Source organism: Coregonus lavaretus (assembly GCF_964263955.1).
Source record: "Coregonus lavaretus genome assembly, chromosome: 25".
Classification (NCBI taxonomy): Eukaryota; Metazoa; Chordata; class Actinopteri; order Salmoniformes; family Salmonidae; genus Coregonus; species Coregonus lavaretus.
Genome location: NC_140012.1, coordinates 2,958,629 through 2,982,445, shown reverse-complemented (window position 1 = coordinate 2,982,445; position 23,817 = coordinate 2,958,629). Strand labels below are relative to the sequence as shown.

At 43.5% G+C, this 23,817-nt stretch overlaps 1 protein-coding gene across 2 annotated transcripts in view; it reads right to left on the bottom strand.

Moving 5' to 3' along the window:
* Positions 1-16,065, bottom strand: part of LOC311101014 (dnaJ homolog subfamily C member 7-like) — a 41,935-nt gene extending 25,870 nt beyond the window's left edge. For both annotated transcript variants that reach the window (XR_014609869.1, XM_084142021.1), the window contains exons 1-3: positions 15,979-16,065; positions 454-542; positions 52-176 (exon numbers count right to left, since the gene is read on the bottom strand). Coding sequence is in view for 1 of the 2 variants with exons in the window: in XM_084142021.1 (XP_083998147.1) it covers positions 52-176; positions 454-542; positions 15,979-16,049 (285 nt within the window). In the remaining variant the exon portion in view is untranslated. The remainder of the gene's footprint in view (positions 1-51; positions 177-453; positions 543-15,978) is intronic.
* Positions 16,066-23,817: the final 7,752 nt, after the last annotated feature.

The window sequence follows — 23,817 nt, the reverse complement described above, 5'->3', positions numbered from 1 at the left end:
TATACTCTACAATGGCGTCACGCCGCTGAAGCAAGCTGGCTGAACTCTGACCTTCATGAAACAGTCGTCCAGCCGCACGGCCTGCTGGGAGTCCTCCAGGGCCTCTCGGAAGCGGCACAGCATCATGAGGGTGGCCGCCCGGTTTCCATAGTAACTGGCGTTTTTAGGACATGCGTCTGTCAAAAACAAAAAGGTAACGCCTTTGTCAATCACCTTGAAACAACAGTCTACAATTCCAGAGAAACATATCACCATGTCTGAATAGCTAAATAAAATAGTATTAGCTGAATTTACAAACTGGTCGTCAATGAGAATTGTCTCTAACGATCCAGTTAAATACAAAATATATAATTTGAGAATCCTTCAAAAAGGTCCCTACATGGTTGCTCTCTACGCTACGGGCTAGCATGTTTTGTTTTAAACTAGGGTACAAAGATAGTGTTGCATTCTCACCAATGGCCTTTGTGTAGTAGTTAAATGCCTCAGAATAATCCTTCTTGACATAGCACGCATTTCCTTGCTCTTTGAAGCCCTCAGCCTCCCTGAGGAGAGGGAAAAACACCAAACAGTTTAAATATGTAGGCTAGAGAGAGAAACAAATGGAGTGTTAAGACTATCTACCAAAAATGCTGTAATACCCTTATCAATTTGTTACCTATAATTCAGCAGTAATTGATGGATAATTACGCTTAACAAACAAGCCAGTTAAGCGGGGGGAAATCCATTGACAAATCCTCTTTACTTGTTGTTGGTATTTGATTGTGATGTCAGCAAAAATATTCAGAGGCAATCTATTGTTGTGCATAGCAGCCAGGGGATATTGTCTTTGTAACTGAAACACATTTTGACCTATGAGAATGAATTGGCTCAGTGTACCAAACGGGAAAGCACACTTGGCATGTTTACCTGATTGGAACAGAAACAGAACAGCACCAAATGGCCCAGTGTGAGGACATAGAAGGCGCAGGAGCAAACTTCCGCAATCCCAATGAAGGAGGGTGATCAAATAAATATATCATTAAGACATAAGCCTACTACTAGGGGATGTGTAGTCTACTCAATCGGATATAGCGGCAATTTAGCAACTTTTTTTTTTTTTTGTCATTTAGCAGACGCTCTTATCCAGAGCGACTTACAGGAGCAATTAGGGTTAAGTGCCTTGCTCAAGGGCACATCGACAGATTTTTCACCTAGTCGGCTCGGGGATTAGAACCAGCGTCCTTTCGGTTACTGGCACAACGCTCTTAACCACTAAGCTACCTGCCGCAACTGTTGTGATTATTTCATTTTGAGGTGACATTAAATGCACCACACTAAATAAGCATCAATAAATGAATAGGGTAAAACAAATTTTTATAAGGGTATGATATTTATATGCTTATATTGATTTGATAGTCCATTACAGGAATGACTAGGCCTAGGCTTTGACTGAATGGTTACACAGAAAAATGGCAACAAACCAACAGAAATAAACCACCATTATGGAAGACATGATTGAAGCGACTGTTCCATTTAGGTCTATGTATGTCATTTACTAAATAACTTTGTTCATTTTGATTTAATTAATTAAAATGTGGCACTGACTTGCCCATGGATTGATGTTTCAGCATCGTCTCAATGAACAGTTCAGCGTTCGACTAGCCACTTGTGACATGCACGCACAGTTACAAGCCTGCTAGAGTTAGCGGCAGGCGGACGAGCAATATCCACTGTCGTAGTACGGATGAAGCCTGAGCTGGAATGTGAATCTGGTTATCTTTAGAAAACCCATGTGTAGAACTAGCTTGCTTCGTAGGATACCGCTCAGGTAACGGTAGATAGATATCTAGCTAGATAACCCTAGCGCCGTTGGCAGAAAGCGGATGTTGCCGGTTTTCAGGGACACTATTTTCAACCTAACTTCCGTTTCCCCTGAATAAAATGGGGAAATTTCAGAATGTGGGGGAGACATGTCCACCCGTCCCCAGTGAAAGTTGCGCACCCGAGTCTACGGACAAGCAATCCATGCTTTGGTTTAGTTTGTCTGCCACTGTTTCCAAATGCTAACATTTTAGAATTTGTGGCACAAATCCCATTCAAGTAATGGTACCGATATTTGCACTTTTCACACATCCTGTCCAAATGATCCAAAAGTACCTAAAAATGGATTGTGATGCTCAATAAAGTAACTTATAGATGATTTGAACATGCGAAATAAATGCTAATATCGGTCCCAGGACTTGAATGGGATTTGTGACACAAATGCTAAAACATTAGCATTTGATAACCGTGCCAGCCACTGCCAGGGAAACTAATCCAAAGCATGGATTGCTGCCATACCTTGTCCATAGACTGCTTACAAGGTAAGGAAACCAATGAGGGAGTTCTATTAATCTGAGCCGCGGTGCACCAGTCTATGGCCCGTGACGTGAAAGGGCAAAAGTGGTGAGGTAGGAGCGTCCTTCTCAAATCGAACAGTAATACGCGCCGCTCGATCATGTTGTCAACAAGGCAGCATGTTGCATCGTCTAGAAAAACATACATCTCTATACATAGAAAATATATCTTAACTAGTTTCCATCGGAAGGCAGATAAAGCATTTTTACAAATAGTAATCACTTTGGCATGTCAAATCACATAACCTACTGTAAATGTCAATTATGTCAAATCTTGTGTTTCATTAGTTATCGTTCTGTCAGTGAATAAACATTTTGTATCATGTTTTGGCATGATTATGTCTCATTTCAAGTAACTAGCTGCAGGCTTAAAGAAATATTCAATCATATATTTGCATAGAAAACCAAACAAATGCATGTAGATACAAAGGTGTGTCACGTATGCTAGAATGGAGTTTTAAAAACAACAGCTGCATATTAGCCAAAACATACGGCATAACCTAGACATATAGTATACCTTACGATACAATCTTCTCTAAAAACAGTTGTCCAATGTGCTCTGCAATAAGATAACCTGTTACGAACCGGCTCGTAGCTCGTAACAAAGAGGGAGACAACGAGGAGATAAAAGAAATAAAATATTTGTATTAAATAAAGTAACCTATATACAAGTAACAATGATGTGTGTAGCCAATAGTGTAAGTGAGTGGATGTGTGCATAGATGGTGATAGTGAGGGGTGCCAAAATAAACCAACACAAAGAAGCCCCAAAACACTGCGTGGAGAGTCTCCTCGATGTATGGGGGAAATGTGTATTTATCCCCGGGACACACCCGAGCCCAGGTGTGTCCCATCTCACTGACGACCCTCCCAGCTCCGCCCACCCCATAAAACCGGGGACCACCAAGGACACCGGAACACCACACCAACCCCCAAAAAATAATAATATAAATATTCACAAAAACAAAAAATAATAATACATACAGAAACGCAAACATACTGCCCTGGTTAAAGCTACCCCACTGCCCCAGCCAACCTCGTCCTCCCCAGACCTCAGCTACCTTTGCGCACAGGAAGCACCCTTTAAGAGGAAAGAAAAAAAACGAGGACAACAGCGAACAGATGACAGGAGTGACAGGACAAAACATATTAAACAGTGGCTGGTCACGTGCACGACACGCATACCTCACAACACTCAGGAACAACGCGAATGAGAAAACGCGTGACCACCGATCAATAGGACCAGACGCGTTCAGGAAAAGGACACACAAGAGAGCGTCAGCAACCACATTATCAGACCACCTGATGTGCCGCACATCGAGATGGAATGCCTGTAAAAACACCATCTCATTATCCTCTGGTTACTACACATCATAGACCTCAAGGTAAGAGGGTTATGGTTGGTGTAGACCACAATAGGTACTACACCAGACTTACACCTCGAAGTGATGTAGCGCCCATATGAGTGCTAGCGCTTCTTTTTCCTCCATGGAGTAGTTCAATTGATAACAGTTAAACTTAATAGAAAATAAACTAACGGCCTCAACACCGTACACATCTGCTTGCAGCAGGACTGCGCCTGCCCCCACGTGACTCGCATCCACCCTGCAAGGTGAATTACAAATCCACGCGAGGAGCAGCCAGCAAAAGAGTTGAGGTAAGCAACCTATTCGCATCATCAAAAGCCTTTTTAGTAGTTGTCGGTGGAAAAGCATCAATAGCTACCACTTTAGCCAGAACAGGACGCACCTCACCCTGCCCAACCACCTTACCAAGGTACGTCACGGTCGCCTGAGCAAACTCACACTTTGCCAAGTTGATAGTGAGGCGACCTGCAGCCAGGCGGTCAAACAAGGCTTGAATACGGGACAGATGCTCCTCCCAAATATCTGCATAAACCACTACATCGTCCAGATAAACAGCGCATCCAACCGGAGAAAACCCGATTCATAAGGCGCTGAAAAGCGGCAGGTGCGTTACGCAGGCCAAAACTCCTAACCAAATATGAGTACAGACCGGAGGGTGTAGTAGAGGCAGAGATTTTGCGTGCCCTACACGTTCAGTGGCACCTGCCAATAGCCCTTTATCAGGTCAAACTTGCTCACAAACTTTGCTGCTCTGACCTGATCAACGCAGTACTCCATCCGAGGAAGAGGAAATTAAATCTGGTTTAGTGACACTGTTTACCTTACGGTAGTCCGTACAAAATTGGTTTGTCTCATTCGGTTTACTGACCAAGATACAGGGAGGAGCCAAGCTGGAGAAAGAAGGCTCTGCAATATCATTCACCAACGTGTACCTTATCTCAGCATCGAGACAACTACGTTTCTCTGAAGAAACTCCATAGAACCGCTGACGGATAGGGTCAGCATCCCCAACGTCAATATCGTTTTCTATTACTTAGGACACGATGGGGTAAGGTTGTGTTTCTCTAGGGCGGGAAGTAAGCTTGGCTTCTTATATGGTGACGAGTAAAACTTAAACCATGTATTTAGATTGTAGGTAGGTATTGTAGGTAGTTTATCTAGGAAGTTATTGTATGTAATTATTGTAGGTAAGTATTGTATTCGGCTGGGCCCGGTGAAGCACGAGGCTAGCTAACCCACTACCTGGACCAATAAAGCTAGCTAGCTAGCGGGTAGCTACTGGTAACTATTAGCAACTGTGGATAGTTGTTTCCAATGTTATTTCATGCTTAAGAGTACCTGTAATTATGCCAGCTAGCTACCTACCGTTCAGCTGTATTTCTAACCTCATTATCTGAAGCGTTAACGTTAGGTAGTTAGTAGCTACTGTACTCGAAATGTAGCTAGCTTGTTGCTACCTGGATAGCTAAATAAACAATAGCTGGAACGACCTAGCTTTAATATTTGGAGACGCTCGCTCTCCATTGGGACAGACTTGAACTGGCTGAATCGATTCAGTGGCTAGCTTTACACTTAACTAGCTAACAGTAGCTACTAAGGGTAAGTTATAACCTACATTTATTTTTTCATACTGGTAACCAGAGTCATTCAAAAGGAATTCAAGACATGGGTGAGTAGTTAACGTTAGCTTGGCTCTGTGTGTTTCATACAGTGGGGGGAGGGGTTGGATCGTTGACCGAGAGCAATGGCTAGCTAATATGCTAACTATTCTAGCTAGCTAATTAACTGGCTGAATAAGTTAACGACGTACTCACTCAAACTGTCAAAACTAACCCCAAAACTTTACACAACGATAGACACGGATGATCTGTTTAGCGTGTTAACACACTATTGATAGTTTGTTGTAACCGAGTATTGGTGCTAAACCTTGTTATTGGAAGCTAGCATGCTAGTTAGCTATGGCGTCATAGGATACGGTGCCCTGGGCGGTTTTCACGGAAGAATACTGTACCAAGTTAGCTAGCTGAATAAACTAAGTTAGAGTCTATTCCTAGAAAACGTTGAACCGCTGTAGTTTACAACAATTATAATTTCTAAAGTGGAAGTTGGGAGAGTTATATTTGAGTGTTTCAGTGAAAGGTAAGTGAGGGAGGCTCCACTCTCTCGCTTTCCCAGATGTTTAGTTCATTTCATTCCGATCTCCTTTTCATTATTGTAGCCTTTTTCTGTAGCCTGTCAACTATGTGTCTGTCTATCCCTGTTCTCTCCTCTCTCCACAGGCCATACAAACGCTTCACACCACGTGGCTGCTGCCACTCTAATCTGGTGGTCCCTGTGCGCACGACCCAGGTGAAGTTCCAGGTCTCCGGCAGCCTCTGGAACTGCCGTTCTGCGGCCAACAAGGCAGAGTTCATCTCAGCCTATGCTACCCTCCAGTCCCTCGACTTCTTGGCGCTGACGAAAACATGGATTACCACAGAAAACACTGCTACTCCTACTGCTCTTTCCTTGTCTGACCATGTGTTCTCACGTACCCAGAGAGCATCTGGTCAGCGCGGCGGTGGCACAGGAATCCTCATCTCTCCCAAGTGGACATTCTCTCTTTTTCTCCTGACCCATCTGTCTATCTCCTCATTTGAATTCCATGCTGTCACAGTCACTAGCCCATTAAAGTTTAACATCCTTGTCATTTATCGCCCTCCAGGTTCCCTTGGAGAGTTCATCAATGAGCTTGACGCCTTGATAAGTTCCTTTCCTGAGGATGGCTCACCCCTCACAGTTCTGGGTGACAATAACCTCCCTACGTCTGCCTTTGACTCATTTCTCTCTGCCTCCTTCTTTCCACTCCTTTCCTCTTTTGACCTCACCCTCTCACCATCCCCCCCTACTCACAAGGCAGGCAATACGCTTGACCTCATCTTTACTAGATGCTGTTCTTCTACTAATCTCACTGCAACTCCCCTCCAAGTCTCCGACCACTACTTTGTATCCTTTTCTCTCTCGCTCTCCTCCAACACTACTCACTCTGCCCCTACTCAGATGGTAATGTGCCGTCGCAACCTTCGCTCTCTCTCTCCCGCTACTCTCTCCTCTTCCATCCTATCATCTCTTCCCTCAGCTAAATCCTTCTCCCTCCGATCTCCTGATTCTGCCTCTTCAACCCTCCTCTCCTCCATTTCTGCATCTTTTGAATCTCTATGTCCCCTATCCTCCCGGCCGGCTCGGTCTTCCCCTCCTACTCCGTGGCTTGACGACTCATTGCGAGCTCACAGAAGAGGGCTCCGGGCAGCTGAGCGGAAATGGAGGAAAGCTAGACTCCCTGCGGACCGGTCATCTTTTCACTCCCTCATCTCTACATTCTCTTCCTCTGTTTCCGCTGCTAAAGCCACTTTCTACTACTCTAAATTTCAAGCCTCTGCATCTAACCCTAGGAAGCTCTTTGCCACCTTCTCCTCCCTGCTGAATCCTCCTCCTCCACCTCCCTCTCTGTGGATGACTTCGTCAACCATTTTGAAAAGAAGAAGGTTGACGACATCTGATCCTCATTTATTAAGTCAAATGACACCGCTGGTCCTGCTCACACTGCCCTACCCTATGCTTTGACGTCTTTCTCCCCTCTCTCTCCAGATGAAATCTTGCGACTTGTGAGGGCCGGCCGACAAATAACCTGCCCACTTGACCCTATCCCCTCTCTTCTCCAGACCATTTCCGGAGACCTTCTCCCTTACCTCACCGTGCTCATCAACTCATCCTTGACCGCTGGCCATGTCCCTTCAGTCTTCAAGAGAACGAGAGTTGCACCCCTCCTCAAAAAACACTCGATCCCTCCGATGTCAACAACTACAGACCAGTATCCCTTCTTTCTTTTCTCTCCAAAACTCTTGAGCGTGCCGTCTCTAGCCAACTCTCCTGCTATCTCTCTCAGAATTACCTTCTTGATCCAAACCAGTCAGGTTTCAAGACTGGTCATTCAACTGAGACTGCTCTTCTCTGTGTCACGGAGGCTCTCCGCACTGCTAAAGCTAACTCTCTCTCCTCTGCTCTTATCCTTCTAGACCTATCCGCTGCCTTTGATACTGTGAACCATCAGATCCTCCTCTCCGAGTTGGGCATCTCCGGCGCTGCTCACTCTTGGATTGCGTCCTACCTGACAGGTCGCTCCTACCAGGTGGCGTGGTGAGAATCTGTCTCCGCACCACGTGCTCTCACCACTGGTGTCCCCCAGGGCTCAGTTCTAGGCCCTCTCCTATTCTCTCTATACACCAAGTCACTTGGCTCTGTCATATCCTCACATGGTCTCTCCTATCATTGCTACACAGACGACACACAATTAACTGATAACCAGGTGGCAAATCGCATCTCTGCATGTCTAGCATACATATTAGTGTGGATGTCGGATCACCACCTCAAGCTGAACCTCGGCAAGACAGAGCTGCTCTTCCTCCCGGGGAAGGACTGCCCGCTCCATGATCTCGCCATCACGGTTGACAACTCCATTGTGTCCTCCTCCCAGAGTGCAAAGAACTTTGGCGTGACCCTGGACAACACCCTGTCGTTCTCCGCTAACATCAAAGCGGTGACCCGATCCTGCAGGTTCATGCTCTACAACATTCGCAGAGTACGACCCTACCTTACACAGAAAGCAGTACAGGTCCTAATCCAGGCACTTGTCATCTCCCGTCTGGATTACGGCAACTCGCTGTTGGCTGGGCTCCCTGCCTGTGCCATTAAACCCCTACAATTTATCCAGAACGCTGCAGCCCGTCTGGTGTTCAACCTTCCCAAGTTATCTCATGTCACCCCGCTCCTCCGCACACTCCACTGGCTTCCAGTTGAGGCTCGCATCTACTACAAGACCATGGTGCTTGCCTATGGAGCTGTGAGGGGAACGGCACCTCCTTACCTTCAGGCTCTGATCTGACCCTACACCCAAACAAGGCCACTACGTTCATCCACCTCTAGCCTGCTAGCTCCCCTACCTCTACGGAAGCACAGTTCGCGCTCAGCCCAGTCAAAGCTATTCGCTGCTCTGGCACACCAATGGTGGTACAAGCTCTCCCACGACGCCAGGACAGCGGAGTCACTGACCACCTTCCGGAGACACTTGAAACCCTTCCTATTTAAGGAACACCTGGCTATGGTATAAAAGTAATCCTTCTACCCCCCCCCCCCTTAAAAAAAATAAAAAAAAGTGGTTGTCCCACTGGCTATCATAAGTTGAATGCACCAATTTGTAAGTCACTCTGGATAAGAGCGTCTACTAAATTATGTAAATGTAACTGTATTAAGTTTGTACGTGTAGGCGTATCAGAAAACAAAACTGGAAAACTCTGAATCATAGCGACCACCTCGTCTCGCCTATCAGAAGGTAGATGAGCGAGAAGGCTATCCAAAACATCCAGTGACTGAATTGTTTAATCAACCCTGCAGTACGCAATCGTCGGGACCAGGGACATCCTCCTCACCATGCACGGACACAGCGTGACAAAAAGAAGAACCCAGCGATGTAACAGTACCAGCCAAAATAACAGGTTTAACATCCTTCGCAGTCTCCCACTGTTCGGCCCCAGAGGAACGTGCGTAATAGGGTTTTAGCAGATTTACATGGCACAGTTTGTGCGCATTACTCCGTTCCGGAGTGGCAACTAGATAGTTTTGCTCAGTGCGCTGGCGCACAATCGTATTTGGACCTTGCAACTTGGCTTGAAAAGGAGATCCAACAATTGGCAGCAGAGCAAGAACCATAGCTGGAAGTAGAGTCCTAAGCGTTGTTGTTCACTAGTTTACTCCAATTAGGGATGGGGTGGTGTTGGAAGATAATAAAGGGAAATATTTTTTTTAAGGATGTGTATATGTATGTATGTATGTATGTATGTATGCATGCAATATATATATATATGCAAGGGAAAAAAACATGGGGGATTGGAAGTGATGCAGACAATTACATTGATAGAAGTTACAATCTGCAATATTAAAGCTGATCTACCCCCTTAAAAAAGAAAAGAAAAGAACCTGGTCACCTGGACTAAAGTGACGAGGCTCAGCTCGCCGATCAAATATTCCTTTCATCCTCCACTGCGAAGATAACAGCTTCTTTTTAGCCATCTCACCAGCGGCGTACAGGCGTCGCCGGAAATCACACATATAAGATAACAGGGACTGAGGTGGCTTGGGAGACTTCCAGTCATCCTGGAGCACTGCTAGAAGCCCACACACACTATGTCCGAACACAATGTCACTTTGACTGAAACCTGTACTCTCCTGTGAAACCTCCCTGGCGGCTAACAGTAACCATGGCAACCCCTCCTCTCAATCCTTATCCGTCGCTGTACAATAAGCTCTCAACAAAGATTTAAGTGTTTGATGGAAACGTTCCAGCACTCCTCGACTCTGCGCGTGATAGGCGCTAGCCAAATTGTGTTTAATTTGGAGCTGTTGGTGAACCTGCCCAAACAGATTAGAGGTGAAATTAGAACCTTGGTCACTGAATAACGTTACGGATTCCAAACAGCGAGAATGATGGCTTAGCGGAAACCACTAGAGATGGAGACGCGACAGGCCATACACGCTCACCAGCCAAGTTATTCCCAAGGATAACGTTGATACCCTCAACAGGCAACAAAGGACGCAGCCCTACAAAAACCTCGCCTTTCACCAGTTCAGAATCCAACATCAGTTTATGCAGTGGAACTGACAGAGTGTTCAACACGATTCCCGTAATTAGAACCCTATTCCCCAAGTCAGTCTCAGCAGAGAAGGGTAACACAAACGACTCAGAGGCACCTGTCCCCCTCAGGATCTTCACTGGCACGTTACTTCCTAACAGAGACACAAAACCCTCTGTAATGAAAGGTAAATAATCTGGGTCAAGACAAGTGCCAATTACACTGGGCACCACAGGAGAGATGAGATATATAAGGAGCTTCCCCAAATCCTACAATAGATCAACCCTACTCTTGGTGCGGATTTGCTGTGGGTAATTACACACAGTAGCCTCACAATAAATAAATAAACTGCACAATGGCGGAAGACAAGGTGAGCGCTACCATTAGTCCTGTGTCATGCCAACAGTAAAGCATCTTGAGACCATTCATGTGTGGGATTGCTTCTCAGCCAAGGGAGTGGGCACACTCACAATTTTGCCTAAGAACACAGCCATGAATAAAGAATGGTACCAACACATCCTCCGAGAGCAACTTCTCCCAACCATCCAAGAACAGTTTGGTGACGAACAATGCCTTTTCCAGCATGATGGAGCACCTTGCCATAAGGCAAAAGTGATAACTAAGTGGCTCGGGGAACAGAACATCGATATTTTGGGTCCATGGCCAGGAAACTCCCCAGACCTTAATCCCATTGAGAACTTGTGGTCGATCCTCAAGAGGCGGGAGGACAAACAAAACCCCACAAATTCTGACGAACTCCAAGCATTGATTATGCAAGAATGGGCTGCCATCAGTCAGGATGTGGCCCAGAAGTTAATTGACAGCATGCCAGGGCGGATTGCAGAGGTCTTGAAAAAGAAGGGTCAACACTGCAAATATTGACTCTTTGCATAAACTTAATGTAATTGTCAATAAAAGCCTTTGACACTTATGGATTGCTTGTAATTATACTTCAGTATACCATGGTAACATCTGACAAAAATATCTCATAACACTGAAGCAGCGAACTTTGTGAAGACCAATACTTGTGTCATTCTTAAAACTTTTGACCACGACTGTAGAGCAAGAGTTTCCAGCCTGGGCAAGGGCCTGGAAACTAACCAATGTTCCCCTCTCCAACACAGCACACACCCAACTATCCACCACAGTGTCAAGTTTACCAAACAAAGGCAACCAACACTGGACCTAACAAACAGCAGCTTCCCAATACCATGGTGACCATGCATAATGTTGGCTGCATTGGAATATAAGGTATGGAGAATAATAAAAGAGCTTGTAGGATTATAGAAAAAGCAGTTGGGAAATGTGAGTTTCAAATATTAAATGTTCAGTGAACGTGAGTATATTTAGGTGGTTTAAATTATTAACATTCCTATTAACCTTCAAAAAGTTGACAGTGCCAAAATCTTGCCAATCAATTAATTATTCTACTTACCAACTATGACTGAGTATGAGACATGTTTTCCATAATGCACGTTTGCATATACATTGGGACAAAAAACACCATCACAAAGTGATTTTATTGAGTACGGAGACTAATAGAAAAGGTGTCTCAGGCAGTAGTATCTAAATATAGTGTAACCTACCAATCAATGTATATTTAGTGCCGTGGAGGGCACAATCTTACAGTTCAGAAATGAGAGCTTTACCATGTATGCCAAAAGCCTGGGCCTCTGATAGAGACTGTAGAAGAGTCATCAACGCATGCTTCAGTATTCTCCCTTCTCTCTAGGAGCATTTGTGTGCTCAGGCCCTATAGGCGTATCGAAAGGATCCCACCCTGATCACCAATGTAGCGGACCGATGTAGTGACACAAGTGCCTTAGCAGAATGCAATCTAAAGCTTGTGTGGTCCAGAGACGAGAACTCTACCATCTATGGCAAAAGACTGGGCTCCTGATGGGGACAATAGAATTATCCCCACTGCATGTTACAATAGTAAAATAATCTGTTTGTCACCTGTTAAACTGATTCTACATTGAATTGAGTCTTTGAGATGTTCAAACAAGCACGTATCTGTAGTTGGTGTTCTTCAACTTTAAAATGCACTAGACTGTTTAAGACAAACCCCAAAAAGAAAAGCCAACAGGCAAATGCATACGTGGTCCCAATGTCTAAATAGTGACAGCAGGGCTAATTCAAACTGCAGTAGGATGGTTCTCCTCACAGGTGAGTGAATCAGCCAATACTTGGTTGGTCTCTGGGAGCAGGACACAGGAGAGCTGAATAGATCATGTGAGACAAAAGTGAGAGACCAGAATGAATCAAATAAATCACAGCAAAGGAATGTAGTTTGTGAGCTAGAAAATGAACATCCTGACAGTCTGAGGCAGGGTGCTCTGCCATCATCCTACTCCAACTATTGACAGGGATAATGTGGCATTTCTTATTTGTCAGTATGAATGAAGTTAGTGTCCTGCCTTGACAGTATTAGATTTACACTACTTGTCCAATAGATTTTTGTTGTCTTAAATGATTACTTGGAATAAACTGATAGCTAAAACACTCATCGTCCCGGAATGACATGCTAGCGATAAAGCGACACTACATCCCCAAAGATATGTGGACACCTGCTCGTCAAACATCTCATTCCAAAATCATGAGCATTAATATGGAGTTGGTCCTCCACTCTTCTGAGAAAGCTTTCCACTAGATGTTGGAACATTGCTGCAGGGACTTGCTTCCATTCAGCCACAAGAGCATTAGTGAGGTCGGGCACTGATGTTGGGCGATTAGGCCTGGCTCACAGTCAGCGTTGCAATTCATCCCAAAGGTGTTCGATGGGGTTGAGGTCAGGGCTCCTGTGCAGGCCAATCAAGTTCTTCCCCATTGATCTCGACAAACCATTTCTGTATGGACCTCGCTTTGTGCACAGGGGCATTGTCATGCTTAAACAGGAAAGGGCCTTCCCCAAATTGTTGCCACAAAGATGGAAGCACAGAATCGTCTAGAATGTCATTGTATGCTGTAGCATTTAGATTTCACTTCCCTGGAACTAAGGGTCCCAGCCCGAACCATGAAAAACAGCCCCAAACCATTATTCCTCCTCCACCAAACTTTACAGTTGGCACAATGCATTCAGGTAGGTAGCGTTCTCCTGGCATTCGCCAAACCCAGATTAGTCCATAGGACTGCCAGATGATGAAGCGTGATTCATCACTCCAGAGAACGCGTTTCCACTGCTCCAGAGTACAATAGCGGCGAGCTTTACACAACTCCAGGAGACGCTTGGCATTGCACATGGTGATCTTTGGCTTATGTGCGGCTGCTCGGCCATGGAAACCTATTTCATGAAGCTCCCGACGAACAGTTATTGTGCTGACTTTACTTCCAGAGGCAGTTTGGACCTTGGTAGTGAGTGTTGCAACCAAGGACAAACAATTTTTACGAGCTATGTGCTTAAGCACTCAGCTGTGAGCTTGGTACGCACTTCAGCACTCTGCGGTCCCGTTCTGTGAGCTTGTGTAGCCTACCACTTTGTGGCTGAGCCGTTGTTGCTCCTATACGTTTCCACTTCCCAATAACAGCACTTACAGTTGACTGGGAACCTCTAGCAGGGCAGAAATGTGACAAAATGACTTTTTGGAAAGGTGGCATCAAAGGATTTTAGAACTAAACCAAGATAGACCACAGCCTGCCGTTTCCAACAGGAACATATGAGTCATAGTGGGCAGAAGAAGAAAGGAGGTGGGCAGAGCCAAGCACGAGCTAGCGAGATCCTATAGGCGCGTTCTAGCACGCATCTGCCTATTTCCATTAGGGAACTCCTACTCTGAAGTGCGCAATAACTCAATTCGCCTTTACACTCCTTCTAAACAAAGTGATTTTTTAAAACGGGTAAAGTCTACAAAACTTAGTCCACTATGTTCATAACAGATTCTACTTTTGGGAACAGAACTGTATTGAGATCAAATGTTTCATCGATAAGAAAATGTGCTGAATATCGTCCCAAATGCATCTCGTTCCATCTTCTCCTACCGCCGGCCAGTGGGCTTCCTCTCACTACCATATTTGGTAGTGAGAGGAAACGCCAATCGGATGCTTCACAGAAATATCTGTCTCACTGTTCTATCTATGGTGGCATCCTACGATGGTGCCACGTTGAAAGTCACTGAGCTCTTCAGTAAGGCCATTCTACTGCCAATGTTTGTCTATGGAGATTGCGTGTCTGTGTGCTCGATTTTATACACCTGTCAGCAACGGATGTGGCTGAAATAGCCAAATACACTCATTTGAAGGGGTGTCCGCATACTTTTGTGTATATATAGGTTATCTGCTCCTGCTAGCTAGCGACAGATCTACTTGTTGTAACTAGCCAGTTAGCGACATTACTAAGGTTGCTGTGTTCTATGTTGGGAGTCATTTTACAGCTTGCGTTAATGTATCACGTTTCTATGGCTAAATAGTTAAATTACAAATACTTTACATGATACAAGTTTATCGGACAGAGATCTCTCGCGATGTCACCAGCTGTCTACTACCTTAGATACGGATAACGTGATTAGCAGCGATAGTGCCATGGATAGTACACAAGTTTATATTGGTTTACAGTTTAGTACTCGGCGGCGTTTGCCTGTCCATCTAGCGAACATAGAAGTAAGTATTTCGACAACAAACGGAATGTGTTCAGAATTAATAAATAGGCTTATACACTATGTAAAAACCAGCTCCTCCCTCGACAGAGATCTATCAATTCGAAAACGAATGCAAACAGCTTGTTACGACTTACCACCTAATTGTGTCATTTTGTTTGGGTTAACTGTCCACATCCTCTTTCTTCCATTAGGCCCATGTAAACTAGCTGCAATGTTTGCAGGTGTAACAGCGTGATATTTTGCCACCACATCTACACCATATCAAGTGCACACTTTTGAAAACCAAACTTGCATGCCAAGAGTTGCTAACTGGATCTCGACGCTAAGTAGGCAAAAAAGGCCACATCCGTTGTTCATTTGAAAAATGTAATGAGCAGACCGATATTCACAGTTATTTTGACACTATTGTGTGGCACTAGTAGCTACTATGATGGCATTATCATCAACGTGACTGAGAAATTGATCATTCCGTCTGGCCTCAGCATGTCTCCCCATCTTTGGCCTCAATATGGGCAACCTTAACGTTATTTGACAGTAGCAGTTGAGTGGCCATAATGCAGTGACAAAGGATACAAACAGAAAACCAGCACAGTTCAGGGTAGTTTGCAGATTTAGTCAATTAGCTAGATTACAAAAATAGTAGAACCTCAAATATAAACCCATTTTGTCATTGTAAATTGTAAAGTAATTGTCAATACGAAGGAACAAACGGCATAGTTAGCAAACTATCCTAGCTAGTAGTAGTTTTCTGGAATGTTCTGTCTAGAGACTCGAGACTGTTGACAATGGCACTCTTTCTTACCCCCCTTGGATTAGCTAGTTAATTGTAGCTACCTTTAGCTAACGTCAGTTAGCTAGCCAGGTAGGCCCCGCTAAGTAGAAATAGATGACGATTATGCTTGGATTTCGATCAAATAACAAAGGATACTTTCTTCACAACCCGTACACATTTATGAAAAAGTGCATATTTAGCTACCTCTCCATGTCGTCGTCACTGATTATTTGTGGCTCTAGTTCCATCGGCATGACGATGTCAACAGCTGCCATTTTTTCCTGAAAGGAACGCGTCTCTTTTTTTCACAAACGAGGTTAGCCAAAGCCACGCCTAGGGGCGTATTCCAGCCTACATACGTCCGTGTCATTGGTCAACAGCATGAGAGCGGTGATTGGATAGATTTAGAGAGTCTCAGCCAGGCGTATGGTGAGTGATTCAAAGCCAGAATTCAGCGAAATTAAGCTACTGACACCTCTCACCAAACACCTAATTTCTTCCTAGCGCCATAAAATACCGCAATGAATTAACATAGACTGTCAATGGAGACAACTTTTATTCAAAGGCCTCAAACTGCCGACGCGTTCACGTCACGTTCATGTCACGTGACATGGACACGTCATGGAGATAGAGGTAGTGTTCACTTCCTAAACACCTGACACTGACAGGTGTTAGTTTAAGTATGTATAGTTTATTATTAAAGATCTCACCATGAAAGCCTTACAAACGTCTACATGACTTCTACATGTACATGATTTTGTAAAAAAAGATTTTTCATTGCCAGAGTAATCTAATCAATTGAATTTGTTGATTTAGCTAAAATAGGCATATCACCTCAGCCAAAAAAGTATTAGGCTTGTTGATTTGCAGCTAGCCACCATTACTGTGTAGATATGCCTATTTCTCAAATCAATATGGACACAAGGCCTTCTTTGTTGAAGGGAGCATATTCAGAAATAAGAGGTAGCCTAGGTCTCTAGTGGCGCATTCATAACAACTGGGAACTCGTCAATCTCTGACTTCCGACTTCAGTGCGTTCAAGACAACTGGGATCTCGGGAAAACTAACGAGCTCCGACTAGGAAAATTTGTTTTGAACAGTCATCCAACTCGGAATTCCAATTCAGAAACTCTGTCATCTTTCTCTGACATTCTGACCTGAAAATCACTGATGTCATGATTTGACCTTGTTTTTGCCCCAGAGTTCCCAGTTTACCACAAGTTTACCTGTTTAACAGACACAATCACTGTCACCATACAGGCTATCAATTTCTGTGGAGAAACCTGAAGGATCTGGAGAAGGTCTGTATGGAGGAGTGGGCCAAAATCCCTGCTGCAGTGTGTGCAAACCTGGTCAAGACCTACAGGAAACGTATGATCTCTGTAATTGCAAACCAAGGTTTCTGTACCAAATATTAAGTTCTGCTTTTCTGATGTATCAAATACTTATGTCATGCAATAAAATGCAAATTAATTACTTAAAAATCATACAATGTGATTTTCTGGATTTTTGTTTTAGATTCCGTACAGTTTTAGATTAGGTACAGTTGAAGTGTACCTATGATAAAAATTACAGACCTCTACATGCTTTGTAAGTAGGAAAACCTGCAAAATCGGCAGTGTATCAAATACTTGTTCTCCCCACTGTATTACACATTATATATTGTTTATATTCATTTATGAAACATGCTGTAATGTGTTCCATGTGAACAAAAAATATATTTAAAGGCAGGTAGCCTAGTGGTAGGAGAGTTGGGCAAGGCTCTTAACTTCAGTTGTTCCTTTAAGTCGCTCTAGATCCTAAATTACTCAAGGATTATAGTGTATACATGTATATATTCTAAGAATCTTTGATTTAACGTTAGCCATTGAAACATCTAGGGAATGATGCACCCACATCAGCAGCAGAAAGACAAAGGCAGTGATGGAGATGATGCCACGCCCGATAAAAGCGGTGCCCTCCACCATGAGAATAAAACAGGTCATCACCCTTGCTCCTGGTGAGCTGATGTCTCGTGATGTCATCTGCCTTTGTTCAACAAAGAAGGACCTAAACTATACATGCTTTAATTGAAAGCATTTTTTTATTTAAATGATGATCCCGCTGACACATAATGTGTCAATTTCAGGGTTTAATATAGCAGAATTCTGATATTTTACATACATTTTCTATTTATAATAATTGAATTGGTTTGGGGGACACATGAGCATTAGGTAAATGTTGATTTTATAACTTTTATAATCATATTCAGACAACTTCAATATTGTCTGTAACGGGGTTGAAGATAAATGGTGTCCATATCAGACAAAAATGGACAATAACAAAAGGGCTTTAATGCCTGAGGTGGGAAAATATATTTTCTTGAAGGTTGAATATTTACTTAATGTTGTGGGGTGTTCAGGAAATGCATTTATTCTAGTAAAAAAAAAAAATACCGCAGCCCAAGAATGACCCATAGGCCACTCTGTGTTATTTTGTAATGCATCATGCATTTCATTTACACTGTAATTGTTTGTGTACATTCTTTCATGACTAATACATCCTATTAGTTGAATGGAGTAACTGCATTCCTCGTTTTACAGAGTAATTATTTGATTGACCAAACGCTTATAATTTAGTAGGTCTATTGGTATTTGTTATTTACACTATACACATAGCATATTCTTGGGTACCACCTTGACATCTCTGATCTGCTTGCCTCAATAAATTAATGCTAGAACATTGGTCGCCAGGATTAGCTATTTGTATCTAGTCTCTTAATAAGTGCATAATGGTGCACGTTAGACATGTTCATTATAGTCATACTGAGTCGGTGATGTAATGATTCGCTATCTCGCTAGATCCTCCAGAGACGCACATGGCCTGATGCATTTATTCACATAATAATGGAGTCAGATTGATAAATGTAGTTTATTATTATATTGAACTTAATTTCTACATAATGGTTGGATAATTTCCATCAAACTACATAATGGTGACCCCTCATCCTCAGTCGATGGGAATTTCCACCAATGTACACTACTGCTTTATACCTGACCACGTTTTTAAGGTTACACCTAGGCCTATTCCTTGTAAATATTAAGCTCTGTGTATTGAGTATAATTGAAAAAATGTCCAGACAAGAAGGAGGGAATGGGTGTGTGGCGATGACACTCTAAAGGCATGTTTCTGTCTCCCGACAAATCGTGCGCATTTATTGTGTCATTGTGTGAATTGTTTAGGCTACCGTTTGTTTGTTAATGTTGATCAATTCCCCATTATATCACCACCGGTAAATATTCACCGTTAATGCAGTTTTTTATCATCTACAATGTTGATTTATGGTAATTTCTGTTAATGCAATTCAAACTGCTACACTTGATCATTACGTTTTGTTTTATTTCATAACATTTACGACTTTTGTCAATTTCTTCATTGTTTTGTACATTTCTTTATTGTCTTTTGTTTGCATGTGAGCATGTCTTTTTTTGTCAGTCCTGTCAATGTTGAGTGATCACACATTCCTCAGCACGCATACAGTAGAAGGCTACTTTGCTTGCTTGCAAATATGTGCTAAAAGTGGGGATGTTTCATAGTATTTCTGATTATCTTAACTCCCCACCACCAATTAACCATTTTTTTTTACAGAAAACCACAGAACCACCATGGCAATATAGGCCTACACTCAGAAAAAAGCTGCTATCTAGAACCTAAAAGGATTCTTCAGCTGTCCCAATAGGAGAACCCTGTTTGGTTCCACGTAGAACCCCTTCTGTGCCTAGGTAGAACCCTTTTGGGTTCCATTCCACAGAGGGTTCTATATGGAACCCAAAAGGGTTCTTACTGGAACCAAAAAGTGGTTCTCCTTTGGTGACAGCCAAAGAACCCTGTTGGAACCCCTTTTTCGAAGAGTGTACTCAACAAGTTCAACCTGTTTAGTTTACACTGTTTCATTATGTTCTCAAACTTCTGCCTGGTATTCAAGATAACACGCAACATAGCACCACCACCTTTGAAGGTTTTCGTCAAACCTCTGCTCAGACTTAAATAGCAGTGTTCCAAGAACCTCCACCAGGGGTGACTGTACCATCCTCAAACGGACAAAAAGGAGACACAAGAGGGCACCCCACACTCATTTTAGATCCAGAGGGGTCTTTATTTTCACATGCTCTCACTCACATCACTATCTCCTTTGCCATCTTCCATTTATGGCATTTCAATATTGATACAGAGGGGCACATCACACTCATGTAATTTCTTGGAACTCCACACACACACACACACACACTACTGTAGCGTCTTGTTGACATTTCTCACATTTTAGGTGTCCAGCTGAGGCCTTGGGATGGATCATGTTGCACTGAGATAGGCAATAGGCACAGGGGTATGTACAGTGAGGGAAAAAAGTATTTGATCCCCTGCTGATTTTGTACGTTTGCCCACTGACAAAGAAATGATCAGTCTATAATTTTAATGGTAGGTTTATTTGAACAGTGAGAGACCGAATAACAACAAAAAAATCCAGAAAAACGCATGTCAAAAATGTTATAAATTGATTTGCATTTTAATGAGGGAAATAAGTATTTGACCCCCTCTCAATCAGAAAGATTTCTGGCTCCCAGGTGTCTGATATACAGGTAACGAGCTGAGATTAGGAGCACACTCTTAAAGGGAGTGCTCCTAATCTCAGTTTGTTACCTGTATATAAGACACCTGTCCACAGAATAAATCAATCAATCAGATTCCAAACTCTCCACCATGGCCAAGACCAAAGAGCTCTCCAAGGATGTCAGGGACAAGATTGTAGACCTACACAAGGCTGGAATGTGCTACAAGACCATCGCCAAGCAGCTTGGTGAGAAGGTGACAACAGTTGGTACGATTATTCGCAAATGGAAGAAACACAAAGTAACTGTCAATCTCCCTCGGCCTGGGGCTCCATGCAAGTTCTCACCTCGTGGAGTTGCAATGATCATGAGAACGGTGAGGAATCAGCCCAGAACTACACGGGAGGATCTTGTCAATGATCTCAAGGCAGCTGGGACCATAGTCACCAAGAAAACAATTGGTAACACACTACTCTGTGAAGGACTGAAATCCTGCAGCGCCCGCAAGGTCCCCCTGCTGAAGAAAGCACATATACATGCCCATCTGAAGTTTACCAATGAACATCTGAATGATTCAGAGGAGAACTGGGTGAAAGTGTTGTGGTCAGATGAGACCAAAATGGAGCTCTTTGGCATCAATTCAACTCGCCGTGTTTGGAGGAGGAGGAATGCTGCCTATGACCCCAAGAACACCATCCCCACCGTCAAACATGGAGGTGGAAACATTATGCTTTGGGGGTGTTTTTCTGCTAAGGGGACAGGACAACTTCACCGCATCAAAGGGACAATGGATGGGGCCATGTACCGTCAAATCTTGGGTGAGAACCTCCTTCCCTCAGCCAGGTCATTGAAAATGGGTCGTGGATGTGTATTCCAGCATGACAATAACCCAAAACACACGGCCAAGTCAACAAAGGAGTGGCTCAAGAAGAAGCACATTAAGGTCCTGGAGTGGCCTAGCAAGTTTCCAGACCTTAATCCCATAGAAAATCTGTGGAGGGAGCTGAAGGTTCGAGTTGCCAAACGTCAGCCTTGAAACCTTAATGACTTGGAGAAGGTCTGCAAAGAGGAGTGGGACAAAATCTCTCCTGAGATGTGTGCAAACCTGGTGGCCAACTACAAGAAACGTCTGACCTCTGTGATTGCCAACAAGGGTTTTGCCACCAAGTACTAAGTAATGTTTTGCAGAGGGGTCAAATACTTATTTCCCTCATTAAAATGCAAATCAATTCATAACATTTTGGACATGCGTTTTTCTGGATTTTTTTGTTGTTATTCTGTCTCTCACTGTTCAAATAAACCTAAGATTTAAATTATAGACTGATCATTTCTTTGCCAGTGGGCAAACGTACAAAATCAGCAGGGGATCAAATACTTTTTTCCCTCACTGTATGTACAGTCCTTTTCAGTGTGGCGGCAAAATAGTTGAACAGGAGAAGAGGATGTGGTTGCTTGTGGAGGGAGAGCAGTGGGCGTGGTGGGTTGAACAGCTGCAGTGAAGCTGATTGGTTGCTCTGGCTCATCACATCTTGACTAAAAGAAAGATTGATTTAGAAATTAGTTTGACATTGCCATAGCCGAAGAACACCATCCCAACTATGAAGCACGGGGGTGACAGCATCATGCTGTGGGGGTGCTTTCCTGCAGGAGGGACTGGTGCACTTCACAAAATAGATGGCATCATGAGGAAGGAGAATTATGTGGATATATTGAAGCAACATCTCAAGACATCAGTCAGGAAGTTAAAGCTTGGTCGCAAATGGGTCTTCCAAATGGACAATGACCCCAAGCATACTTCCAAAGTTGTGGCAAAATGGCTTAAGGACAACAAAGTCAAGGTATTGGAGTGGCCATCACAAAGCCCTGACCTCAATCCTATAGACAATTTGTGGGCAGAACTGAAAAAGCGTGTGCGAGCAAGGAGACCTACAAACCTGACTCAGTTACACCAGCTCTGTCAGGAGGAATGGGACAAAATTCACCCAACTTATTGTGGGAAGCTTGTGGAAGGCTACCCGAAACGTTTGACCCAAGTTAAACTATTTAAAAGCAATGCTACCAAATACTAATTGAGTGTATGTAAACTTCTGACCCACTGGGAATGTGATGAAAGAAATAAAAGCTGAAATAAATTATTATTCTGACATTTCACATTCTTAAAATAAAGTGGTGATCCTAACTGACCTAAGACAGAGAATTTTTACTACGATTAAATGTCAGGAATTGTGAAAAACTGATTTTAAATGTATTTGGCTAAGGTATATGTAAACTTCCGACTTCAACTGTAAATATACTTACTCCTCAATCGGATCAAGGACATCTTGGTCATTATTTTCATAGTCTCTAACAGGGGCGGTGTGTTCATTAGGGCGATATGGGCGACGCACTGCCAAACGGGAAAAGGAAGGGATTTTTTTTCTAATCAATTATATCACGGCAACAGTAGTTATCAGTGTTCTAATCTAGACGTCTGATCTGCCACTAAATGTCCAATCAGGCTAAAGTCGTGCTTCAAATGTCCCCGCCCGTTTTGGGGCGATTTCAGTCAGGTTGAAAATCGCCCAGAAGTCTCTCATAGCCTCTAATGTAAAATCAATTTTTTTCAAATATCAGAGCTTTCAATACAATCTCTATGGGTTTCTGAGGGCTTGCACTTACGCGCTTTCGTCATACGTAACATAACCATGAACGTAACTAAGAAAAGAGCGGGTAGCCTCATCAATCAATTCACTACTACTGTCAAAATGGCTAGCCTTCAGTGCAACTCGATTGTCTCTTTGAAAGAAGTTCCTTTTTGTCGGCGAACAAATGAAGATAAATTGGCAACGAAACAATTAGGACCTCCCAGACCAAATTTAATAATTCAACAGGTTTCTACTAAAGGGGGAAAGTCCTACACCCGAGGATTTTCCAAAAATTGGTATGAACGAAAAATCTGGCTAGCAGGCTGCGATGTAGCTAATGCAGTTTTCTGCTACCCCTGCTTACTCTTTCACCCTGAAGGCGGCACGGCAGACAGCACCGCTTGGACAGCGACTGGTGTAACCGACATGCACCATCTTTCAGAAAAGATTAAGAAACATGAGCTGTCAAAGACCCACATGGATAGCTGTTTGAGATTGTCTGCTTTGGGGAGAGTGAACATTGCCACTCAACTGGATGAGGGATACAGGCTAGCTGTCCGCCGCCACAACGATGAGGTTAGCAAGAACCGCCACATCCTCAGCCGGCTAATCCAGTGTGTGAAGTTTTGCGGAGTGTTTGAGTTAGCTTTGCGAGGCAAAGATGAAACTGAGGGCTCCACCAACCCTGGTATTTTTCTTGGACTTGTCAACTTTGTGGCACAATTAGATGAGGTGTTTGATGACCATCTTAAAAATGCTAAAGTTTTCAAGGGCACATCAAAGACCATTCAAAACGAGCTACTGGAGTGTATGCTAGCGGTCACGAGGGAACA